Source organism: Garra rufa, chromosome 5, assembly GCF_049309525.1.
Source record: "Garra rufa chromosome 5, GarRuf1.0, whole genome shotgun sequence".
Lineage (NCBI taxonomy): Eukaryota > Metazoa > Chordata > Actinopteri > Cypriniformes > Cyprinidae > Garra > Garra rufa.
The window spans coordinates 34155216-34167389 of record NC_133365.1 but is presented as its reverse complement, the minus strand read 5'-3'; the positions used below and the strand labels follow the sequence as shown (position 1 = coordinate 34167389).

At 35.2% G+C, this 12174-nt stretch overlaps 3 protein-coding genes across 3 annotated transcripts in view; 1 reads left to right on the top strand and 2 right to left on the bottom strand.

The window, feature by feature from the left end:
• Positions 1-2306: 2306 nt before the first annotated feature.
• On the bottom strand, positions 2307-4268 carry LOC141334320 (cobalamin binding intrinsic factor-like). Its single transcript, XM_073839374.1, has 4 exons — positions 3852-4268; positions 3590-3731; positions 2803-2936; positions 2307-2671 (listed from the first exon to the last, which is right to left on the bottom strand). Exons 1-4 carry the CDS (start codon positions 3946-3948, stop codon positions 2607-2609), a joined length of 438 nt encoding a protein of 145 aa, XP_073695475.1. The 5' UTR covers positions 3949-4268; the 3' UTR covers positions 2307-2606.
• Positions 4269-4617: 349 nt separating this feature from the next.
• On the bottom strand, positions 4618-6848 carry tcnba (transcobalamin beta a). The gene is made up of 4 exons (XM_073839351.1): positions 6708-6848; positions 6343-6484; positions 5133-5266; positions 4618-4929 (listed from the first exon to the last, which is right to left on the bottom strand). Exons 1-4 carry the CDS (start codon positions 6784-6786, stop codon positions 4859-4861), a joined length of 426 nt encoding a protein of 141 aa, XP_073695452.1. The 5' UTR covers positions 6787-6848; the 3' UTR covers positions 4618-4858.
• A 3606-nt stretch (positions 6849-10454) lies between these two features.
• The window catches only part of abcg4a (ATP-binding cassette, sub-family G (WHITE), member 4a), a 31691-nt gene continuing 29971 nt past the window's right edge, over positions 10455-12174 (top strand). Inside the window, exon 1 of the mRNA XM_073839891.1 lies at positions 10455-10984. The gene's annotated coding sequence lies outside the window, so the exon portion shown is untranslated. The remainder of the gene's footprint in view (positions 10985-12174) is intronic.

The window sequence follows — 12174 nt, the reverse complement described above, 5'->3', positions numbered from 1 at the left end:
TTGCTTTATTGCGGCATTATGATAAACTGCTTTAAATTAGTATTTCCTCACATCAATTTACACTTCATACACCATAATTATGACAAAGCAAAAACCAGATTTGCAAATTTTACAAATTTATTACAAATAAAACACTGAAATAAGTACATTGCATAAGTATTCATACCCTTAACTCAGTACAATAGTTCAAGCACCTTTACAGCCTCAAGTCTTTTTGGGTATGATGTGACAAGCTTTGCACATCTGCATTTGGCAATTATCTGCCATTCTTTGCCTCACCTTTTTACCTCTCAAGCTCTAGCTGTCAGCTTGGATGGGGGCTGGCAGACATTTTCTAGAGTACTAGTTGTTCCAGTCGTCTTCCTTTATGGATAATGGAGGCTACATGCTTCTGTGAACCTTCGATGCAGCAGATTTTTTTCTGAACTCTTCCCTAGATCATTGCCTTAATGCAAGTCTGTCACTGAGCTCTACAGGCAGTTATCTTGACCTCAGGACTTGGTTTTTGCTCTGTTATGCATTTTCAGCTGTTAGACCTTTTCTGAGAGGTCGGTGCCTTTCTAAATCATACTCATTTAAATGAATTTGCCACAGTATAACTGCACCCGAAGTGTAGTAACATCTAGAAGCAATATGAATGCTCCTGAGCTAAATTTCAAGTGTCCCAGAAAAGGGTACGAATACTTATGCAACGGGGTCTTTTCAGTTTTTTATTTCTAATAAATTTGCAAAGTTGTTACAAACCTGTTTTGTGTTTTTTTCATTATGGTGTATGAGATGTAGATTGATGTGGGAAAAAAAGTAATTTAAAGCAGTTTAACATAATGCTGAAACAAAACTAAATGTGAATAAAAATGAAGGGGTATGAATACTTTTGCAAGGCACTGTGTATTTGCTTTGTAGTTATCAGTCCAACATCACTAACCAGATCAATCACTGTGTTTGGTAGAAATTCTATTTCTACATGGCAAAAACTTTACTAGTAGGTGTACCAGAGTAATAGAAAACTAACAGACCCAACAATCATGATATGCATGCTGCTTGAATCATTAATTGAAAAGGGCATGTTCAAAATAATAGCAGTGTGGAGTTCAGTTAGAGAGGCAAATCATTCTGTGAAAAAAAAACTGCTGTCAAACAAGTTGCCCTTATTTAAGGATGAAGGCAGCAAATGTTGTACTGTGCATTACTCTCTATAATCTCTGTAAAATGGTTACAGACATTGTAAAACGATATCAAATGCTTTAAAATGGCAACCAAACCAGAAAGGCATGGAAGAAAACTTAAAGCTACCATTCGATTGGATCGAAGACTCAGCCAATGACCAGCTCCAAGGTGATCAAAGAAAGTCATAATTTACCTGAGTACTCTAACACTTAAAAGACACCTATGTGAAGCCAAGCTATTGGCAAAAAGCCTCTGCAAATCCCATTGTTGAAATAATGACAGCTGCTGAAGAGGTTACAATTTGCCAAAGAACACATTGACTGCCTAAAGAGAAATGGCACAATATTTTATGGACTGGTGAAAGCAAGATTGTTCTTTTTGGGTTTAGGGGCCACAGACAGTTCGTCAGGTGACCCCCAAACATTGAATTCAAGCCACAGTACACTGTGAAAACAGTGAAGCATAGTGGTGCAAGCATCATGAATTCTCATACTATGGTGCTGGGTCTATTTATCACATTACAGGGATCGTAGATCAGTTTGAGTGAGTGAGGTGTGTGAGGTGTTTCAACAAGACAATAACCCCAAACACACCAGTCATGAGCAGCATCTTGGTTCCAGACCAACAAGATTAACGTTATTGAGTGGCCCAATCCCCGAACCTATAGAAAACCTTGTGGGGTGACAATGAAAATGCTGTTTCAGAGGCAAAACCAAGAAATGCAGGGGGATTGTGGTGTGTAGTACAATTGTTCTGGGCTGGAATACCTGTTCGCAGGTGCCAGAAGTTGATTGACACAGATGTGAAGCAGTTCTGGTTATACAACTAAATATAAGTTCAGCGATTCACAAGAAAGCTAAATCAATAAGATTCAGTTTATACAGAGGTCTCAAACTCAATTCCTGGAAGGCCACAGCTCTGCAGAGTTTAGCTCCATCCAGCTCCAACTCACATCTGCTTGAAATTTCTAGTAATCCTGAAGACCTCGATTAGCTGGATCAGGTGTGTTTGATTAGGGTTGGAGTGAAAATGTGCAGAGCTGTGGCCCTCCAGGAACTGAATTTGAGACCACTGGTTTATAAAGTAAATGTTTGACTTTGTAAAGAAAAATGCAGACACATTTTTTTAACAGCCTTATATTTATTTTTCTTCAATTTCAGTAAAGTATTGACAAATTTGATCAATCTGCAGTGTTCCCAATGCATTTGTGTGTATTTAAATAAAAGGTATTATAACGATTTTGAGCTTTACTCACTTTTTTAGACACACTGCTATTATTTTGAACACAACTGTTATATATACTTGGATACAATTAAATGATGAGTGTATTTATTGACTCGATGACTGATACAAGATGTGGTATTGATACAGCTGATCTAAATCAGATCAGTGTTGTCATTTATAACCACAAAAGATCCACAAACGGCAAACAGCTCCTTTTAGACCCAAGTGGTGAAGTTCATAATGATATTCTCATCTTTTCCAGGTTGGTAGCAGCCAATTCCTGCAAAACATTGAGAAGATAGAATACAGACTAGAAACAAACAAAATAGTTAATTTAAAAAGTATTTTTTTAGCTCCACTATATTTGTACACATTCTCAGTATGTGCTATAAATTAAACTCATGCTCTTACCCACGTTCAGTCGGCTTATATCATCTCCTTTCTTAGACAGAAGCTCCCAGTATGTGTGGTTTGCCATAGATCCAGCCAGTCCGTTCACACTCTCCAAATATATGCCATGACCTTTGTTAATACTGTATGTGAAACTAATAGAAATAAAAGTAGAATTTACACACACACAAATAATAAATAAATGTGACCCTTAACCACAAATCCAGTCATAAGTGTACATTTTTGAAACTGAGATATATATATATATATATCATCTGAAAGCTGAATACATAAGCTTTCCATTAATGTATGGTTTCTTAGGATAGGACAATATTTGGCCAAGATACTATTTGCAATTCTGGAATCTGAGGGTGCAAAAAATCTAAATATTGAGTAAACCGCCTTTCAATTTGTTTTTAGCAATGCATATTACAAATCAAAAATTTACACAAGGAAACTGACTAAATATCTTCATGAAACATGATCTTTACTTCATATCCTAATGATTTTTGGCATAAAAGAAAAATAGATCATTTTGACCCGTACAATGTAGTGTTGGCTATTGCTACAAATATACCTGTGCTACTTATAACTGGTTTTGTGGTCCAGGGTCACAAATAAAAGTAGCACTAAAGCAGTTTCTAATTCTGAGCCTTGTACAAGAATAACAAGACTCTCTTGAAGGTCTTGAAAGTTGTAAAGTTGTAGTATATTATAGAGTTACAAAAGATGCCCCATTTCTCTAAAACTATACACACATACAAAATGCATTAAACCACAATCATTTGATGCCGGTTTTGTGCCATACCTGAAGTTTTTGTTGGAATCTTGGAGGTGATTTAAGACCCCAAACATCGGAGTTCCCTTTGACAGAGATGTGGGGTAAGAGATGTCCATGTTAGCAAACTTATTAGTGACAGTCACCTTAATGTACATTTGTTTCAGGTCTCCTGGTAAGAAGAGAGATTTTGTGCATAAGAGTCAGTTATTTACGAATGTTATTCAGTTATCCTGAATAAAGTTTCTCCTCGTTTGAAGCAGAAATCATGGCTTTGGAGAGGAAAACTCACCTGAGTGATCATCTTGTTTCCCCAGTCCTGGGGAAGGCAGTAAAGCTGCAAAGCACAGAAGACTAATCGCTGTCAGAACCATTCTTGCAGCCTGCATGGTGTGTCTGAATGTCCCTCACAACTGCACACCCTATTTATATATTTCTACATGCCCATTTTATAAATCACATAATATCTGGGAAAGTCGTACGTTAAAAAGGAGTGGTCAGCCAAGAAACACAAGGAAACATGATCATGACAAACAAAGAGATATGGAATTTACTTAAAGCACATGTGAAAGTCATGCTAAACAGCCAATAGGACTTCCCATATAGCTCACTCCCTAAACCTTGTCCACACTGGCAAGAGCTGAGTCAGATCTGACTGTTAAAGCATCTCATTTCATCAGCGATTATAGAATAATTATACAGTTGTTTTAATTAATTGTTCTTATCTTCCATAGGCATATTCAGTCATCACTCTTCAACTGCTTTTAAGTATTATACTGTGCTATATTATGTTATACTACTATCTCTTTTTTCAATTTACAAAATTTACAATTTTTTTTTCAATTTAAAATTCCCTGATATTTCCAGGTTTTCTATGATTGTTGGTTGCCTGTGAACACAGCTTTCATAAGGTCAACAACAAAAAGTGAAAAGGATGAATTTTGTGTCTGTTTATTTATCTAATTCACTACAAAAGATATTCTGAATCATTGCTGTTTACCATGTTCTTTAGTACATAGATAACCCTTCATAAGCATAAGCCAAGTAAAGTAATAATGTGTACTATTTGTTTGACTTTAATTAGCTATGATTAGTAATGATTGTTGAAAGATCAAGGAGGCTTTCATCAGTGTATGTTTATTAGAGTATTACACTAGGAATTATACTGGAAATACAATGAAATGATAATTATAATTCAGATAAACTTTGTGTTAATTTCATGACTGAAACAATTTGTGGTTTTAAATAAACATTAACATTTAGAACCACTGAATACAACTGATTATTTAAAAAAAAAAACTATTTTTTGGCCCAAGTGGTGAACCTCAGGATAATATTCTCATCTCTCTCGGGTTGGTAGCAGCCAATTCCTGCAAAACATTGAGACATTCCAGAGTATAAATAATAAGCTGTATTTATAAAGAAGTTATCTGTATTTTGTACATTCAAAACTATTTTAAATTAATTATGTACCAATGTTGTGTTATAAATTAAATTAAAAAAAGATTAAGCCAAATTTACTTCCCTGCTCCATGGCAATAAAGTAATGCCATAATCTTCTTTATTCACATACCTGCTTTCACCCGAGTTATAACTCCTGCTTTTTCAGACAGAATCTCCCAGTATGTCTGGTCCACATCAGATCCAATCAATCCGTTCACACTCTTTACATATAGGCCAAAGTTTTTATCCGTACTGTATGAGAATCTATTGTTAGAACAGAAATAAAGATAGCAGATTTAGCAAAAAAAAAAAAAAAAAAAAAAAAAAAAAAAAACAGTCAATTCTAAATAATTTGTTATACCTAAGCCTTTACACCAGTTACACCAGTGAAAAGTTTTTGAACAGTAAGATTTTTAATGTTTTTTTAAAGAAGGCATTTATTTGATCCAAAATACAGCAAAAGCAGTAATATATCATGAAATATTTTACTATTTAAAATAACAGCTAAATTTTCAGCATCATTACTTCAGACTTCAGTGTTACATGATCCTTTAGAAATCATTCTAATATGCTGATTTGCTGTTCAAGAAACATTTTTATTATATTATTATAACATATTATTATTATCATCGATATTTAAAACAGTTGAGTACTTTTTTTCAGGATTCTTTGATGAATAGACAAAATTATAGAATTTAATACTATTATTTAGCAAGGATGCTTCAAATTGACCAAAAGTCATGATAAAGACATTTAAAATGATTTCTATTTCAGATAAATGCTGTGCTAATGAACTTTCTATTCATCAAAGAAACCTGAAAAATTCTACTCAGCTGTTTTCTAGATAATAATAAATGTTTTAAATCAAAATATTCTGAGGGATTTCTGAGGGATCATGTGACACTGAAGACTGGAGTGATGATGCTGAAAATTTAGCTTTGATCACAGGAATAAATTACATTTCGAAATATATTCAAATAGAAAACAGTTATTTTAAATAATACAAATATTTCAAGATTTTACTGTTTTTGCTGTACTTTGGATCAAACAAATGCAGGCTTGGTGAGCAGAAGAGACTTCTTTAAAAAGCATTAAACATCTTATTGTTCAAAAATGTTTGTCTGGTAGTGTATGATTAGAAAATCCTCTCAGTTATCTCACAGATAAGCCCTAATTCCCAATAATCTTATTCAGTCATTACATTACAAATGTTTTTGATTAAGTATATCAGTCATCAAAACCAGTAAGTTAACCACAACCAAAGTAAATCAGGTATACCATTCTATATTTCAGTTACATTACTGCATGTGAAATAAATTCAGTAAAATTTTGTGGAGTACTTGAAATCGTCATTGGAGTCCTGCAGTTGATTTAGGGCACCAAATATCAGCCCTTCTTCTACCACAGTGGTGGCGTAGGAAATCTGCTCATTAGTCAAATCATTAATGATAGTCACTCTAACGGGTACCTGTTCCAGCTTGCCTATTTGGGATAGAGAAAACAAACAGAATTATTTAGTTTCATTCAAATCCATGCTGTAGTCAGTAGGCTTAATAACAAATAATGGGATGAATTGACAGGTTTTGGTTTTTACTCAGTTATTGTGAATAGTAGTCTCTCAAAAAGCTAACATCAGCATATTAAATTACATACTTTAAATATATGTTATTATGATCCGCATGCAAGGAATTAAACTAGTCCTCACCTGAGTCTGCAGACAGTCCCAGCCCTGGGAAAGGCAGCAAAGCTGCAAAGCACAAAAGACTAATCGCTGTCAAAGCCATTCTAGCAGTCTGCCCAGTGTGTCTGAATGTCTCCCACAACCACACACTCTCTTTATATTCTGGGTTTTCTTTGTATGCCAAATTCTAGATCATAAATAATCAGTTTTATAGAGAGGCCTTATCTCTTAAAGGTGTGGTCTGCTATAGGATTTTGCCATGGATTACCTGATGCTTGTTTCTGAGAACTATTGGGTTCAAACTCTGATAACATTGAAAGCAGAAAAGTAATTATTTGCTGTGAACCCTGTGACCATATTTTTTTCTCATATATTGTAAAATATGACATGTCAAATATACTGTTGAGGGTGAGGATTATGTGCTTATGTTATCATTTACCACTGACCTCTCTCACCTCTTGAAAGTCAGTGTACTTTTCATTAAGAAGCATTAATTATTAACCACCGCAAAATAACCTGACCACTGTTTCTTCATCTCCAGTGATGTGCAGGTGCTGTCTTTTAATAAATATATTATTATTATGTGAGAAGTCTCTGAGCAGTTATCTTATTCTCTTTATGTAATTATTTTATTTAATAGTTTTTAGATTATGTAAATGTTATATCTATCATTATATCTATCTATCTTAGTAATGATATATTCTGTCTGACTCTCTGCCATCTGCCTTTGCTGTATATCTTAATTTACCTTACCAAGTTATATTCCATTTACAATTAAAGTTTACATACCTTACAGAATCTGCTAAATGTTCATTGTTTTACTAAAATAAGAGGGATCATACAAAATGCATGTTATTTTTTATTTAGTACTGACCTGAGTCATAGTCCACAAGAGAAAATAAGTTGTATTTATAATGATGTCCCTGTTCAGAAGTTTACATACACTTGATTCTTAATACTGTGTTGTAACCTGATTGATCCACAGCTGTTTTTTTGTTTAGTGATAGCTGTTCATGATAGTTTGTCCTGAACAATTAAACTGTCTGCTGTTCTTCAGAAAAATCCTGCAGGTCCCACAAATTTTGTGGATTTTAAACATTTTTGTGTATTTGAACCCTTTCTAACAATGACTGTATGAGTTTGAGATCCATCTTTTCACATTGAGGACAACTGAGGGACTCATATACAACTATTACAGAAGGTTCAAACACTCACTGATGCTTCAGAAGGAAAAACTATGCATTAAGAGCCAGGGGTGTAAACTTTTGATGTGTACATTTATCTTATTTTGCATTTTTTTTTTTTTATTTACTGCCCTTTAGACGCTACAGAAGATGCTAATGTTTCCCAGAAAACAAAATAAGTTAGATTCACCCTGATCTTCAAATTCAAAAACTTAATGCATCATGTTTTCTTCTGAAGCATTAGTAAGCGTTTAAACCTTCTGTAATAGTTGCATGTGAGTCCCTCAGTTGTCCTCAGTGTGAAGCGGGCAAAACAATAAAAAAAAAAAAAAACACAGCTGTGGATCATTCAGGTACAGTATTAAGAATCAAGTGTATGTAAACTTTTGAATGAGTTCCTTTTTATAAATGCAACTATTATTTTTCTCTTATATAAACCATATATGTAAACGTCTTTTATGTGAAATACCTTATTCAGGTCAGTACTCAATAAAAAATAACATGTAATTTTAATTGTATTATCCCTCTTATTTCGGTAAAATTATTAACATTTTGCTGATTCTGCAAAGTGTATGTAAACTTTTGACCTCAACTGTAGCAGCACAATAAATGTATTTTTGCTATAAAATATTGTAAGAATATTTTTAGAAGTGAAGACTTTTTAATGTGTGGGCTATCTGTCTGTCTTTGTACATCCACATGAAACTGCGCTTTCCCCTTCAGCAAAAAAAAAAGAAAAGAAAAAAAAAGAATTAAATTGCGGCAAGGTAAGTATTAAATTTCCCTCTCCATCCCCAACATCAGATTTGGCGTAGAAACAATTAATATGATATTGAGCGTATCACAACAGCAACACAATGTGTACTCGAAATGGATGATGTAGGGCGTCGTTTGAACGCGAGTTACCCCGTTAGTTTCACCGAGAATAACCCGAGCACTGCAGCATCAGCACCAGCAGCAGCCGATGCGCAGGTGCCGCTTTTAAAGAGACCGCGTACTTAATTCTCCCGTGCTGCTGGATAGGCTGTAATTTCCCTTTGTTTAAGTTTTCCGTCTCCATCATCTCCATCCCCACCCGCTCCTTTGCTTTCCCCCCAAAGCAATCTCACAGACACGGGATTCTAAAAATAGATTTAACATTCGTCTTCATCCTCCTGCCCCACTAAAATAAAGAAACAGCTCTGTTGCTGGGGACTCCGACATAAAACAGACTAGTATAGCCTATCGTTTTGATGTCCAAAAGGGATATTTAATGCACACGAAAATACTTATGATATACACGGACATAATGGAGATCTTAGTGCAGGGTATGAAGATACAGTTGCACCTGGTAGATTTTCTCCTGGATCATGGGAAAACTGAAATCTCCACCTGTCCCGTGATCATAATATGGCATCAGGCCAGCCCTGCCCTCACTTTCCTGCAGAGGGGTTTGTAATGTAATCCACCACACAACAGCCCAGTAAGCCTGTGTCTCTGCCATCACAAATAAACAACACATTTTTAGCCTAAGAAGAACAATAGCCTTCTTAAAAAAATAAATCAATGTAAATAAAAACTATCCACCTTTGTCTTCAACACGGAAGTAAGCCTATGGGTGAGACTTCCGTTCATTATTCGCTAGCTATAGGGAAATAACGAGAAGAATAACAACTTACAGTAAACAGTAAAACTGTTTGCACTAAAAATAAGTGTGCTTGTAATTAAGATAATACATTAAAATAATATGGTAAGACTCACAAATTTGCAATATCAAGCAGCAAAACTTAGCTGTTTTATACAGTTTTAAAAAGTTGGACACGGATGAGGCCAAAGCCAATCCCATACAATTTACAAATGGCCGCGCCCATACAGGAAGAAAAAAGTGGATATTAATCAAAGTAATAGGTATACTTTATTGCAGTCCCAAAACATAGTTAAATTAAAACATAGTTGATGTTGTTAGTAAATAAAATGCATGAATTCTTTTATTTAGGCTGGAGAGGGGCATTACCAAAAGTCCTTGCTCAAAACACTACGTGTTATTTAAGAAATGTCTTATTTTTGGTGTCAGTTGTGTACTTTTACGTGTTTTATGGTGAGTTGTATGCTGTTTATTTATTGTTTATGTCATTATTTTAGTCTCTTGTGTGTTTGTGTGGTAATATTGATCTGCTCAGTTCTTATTTGTAGCTATTTAGAGTTAGAGATTTCCATATTGTCCTAATTTTTTTTTTTACATCATTTTCATTTTTTTTTTTTTTTTTTTTTTTTTTGTAGATTTCCACTGCTGCCAGCTGCGATTAAAGTAGCAGTGAAATATTTGGTTACCTAACCTACGTTATGATAGTACTTTGGGGGTTACATTTTAAAAATAACAGCAAGATTCTGCACTGTAGCCTAAATTGCTTTAGGTAAATGTATGGTTAATTAACCAGAATTAACCATAAATTTACCCAAACAATTTGGGCTAAAGTGCAAATTATTGCTGTTATTTAAAAATGTAACCCCCAAAGTACCACAACGTAGGTTAAGTAACCAAATCCATCATTGCTGCTTTAATGGTCCTCCAGTGTGTAACACGGGCTTATTTCGGATGAGAGTTACGCCCAGTACCACAGACCGCCGGGCGTGCCAGGGCTTCTCTGTCCACTGTTCGCTAGCTATATCACACTGCGGTGCAGCATCCGGAGGACCGGGCAGGATGAGCACAACTCTTGTCTACACAGCTCCATACGCATACTGGATGACTGTACATGCGCAACGATCGAGTCACGGTCTGCCCTTCCGTCAGCTGTCCGAAATGAAACTCCTGGTTTAACACGGATTCTGCATCTGCTTAATTATTTATAATTGTTATGTTTGTTTTGGAAAGGAATTGTCACGTTATATTTTCAGGGAACGATATGAATGTAACGTGCAGCGGCTTTCTGAAGGAGAAGAGCATCCCCTCCGTCTCCGGTAAGCGGGATCGGGCGTATAACGGAGCATCTTTTTTCTCAGCTGGACTATAGTGCGGGGCCGCTCCTGTTGCTGAAGCTTATGTGTGTACATTTGAGCTGAAAGGAATGAACCGGACGTATTTATAAGAAAACACGCTGCCGGAGAGACGTTTGATCAACTCAACGCGTCAAAAAAGTAGGTATCATGTCATGTCAACACATAGAAGCTCTCCAGTATAAACACACTAGCCTGTGGTTTTGCATGGGTGTGATGTCATTGACAGGGCATGTGATGCATGTTATTCTAAACACTGACTCAGTGCACTATAAAATAACTAGGTGCACAAGGTTTCATTTTCAGCTTAGGTCTCATATTAATTGCTTAATTTATGAAAATGTTGTTGCCTCATAATTCTGTATTCTGTCTTATATCTGTGCTGGGAAGTGAAGTAAGTGAAGGGAGACGATGACCTTTCTCTGACAGATCATAGAACAGCCACACTGGGTTTTAAAGGGTTTACTGGTTCTCAGTCCTCATTACTGCACATTGTGGATATTTTTCTCATTTAACACAACTGATTGATATCATCAGCTCATTAGTAGATACTCCAATACCTACATTGGGTGTGTCAGATAAGGGAGACATTCAAAATGTGTCAGTCTAAGGTATTTCAGAACCAGGATTGAAATCCACTGCTCAAAATGATGGCTGATGCTTTGACTGACTCAGAAAAGATCAGGCAGTGTTTCATTAATTGTGGCCAGTAGGTCTCTATTAGTGACATAATCAGGAATATGCTTCACTATATCACTTTATAGAAATATATTTGTGTGGGTCAAAATGATAGATTTTTCTTTTATGCCAAAAACCATTAGGATATTAAGTAAAGATCATGTTCCATGAAGATAATTAGTACATTTCATACCGTAAAAATATCTAAACTTAATATCTGATTAAGAATATGCATTGCTAAGAACTTCATTTATACAACTTTAAAGGCGATTTTCTCAATATTTCAATTTTTTGCACCCTCAGATTTCAGATTTTTAATTAGTTGTATCTCGGCCAAATATTGTCCTTTCTTAAAAACCATACATCAATGGAAAGCTGGATGACTCTTTGGTCCAGGGTCACATATATCCCCCAACCTGGTCATACTGTTGTCTGGTTTAAGAGACCATTTTAAACCAGTTGAGACCAGCAGTCTATCTTATGGATACATTCAATTAAAAACAATTTAACTAAAGTTTTCAGGACAAATCTCTTGAAGATGAATCACTTAAATATAAATGGGGCCATTGAGGATCAAGTGCAGGTCCATCAATCACAATGATCACCCAGAATGATGGATTGGATGAATTTACAGTTTTGTTCCATGAGGATTT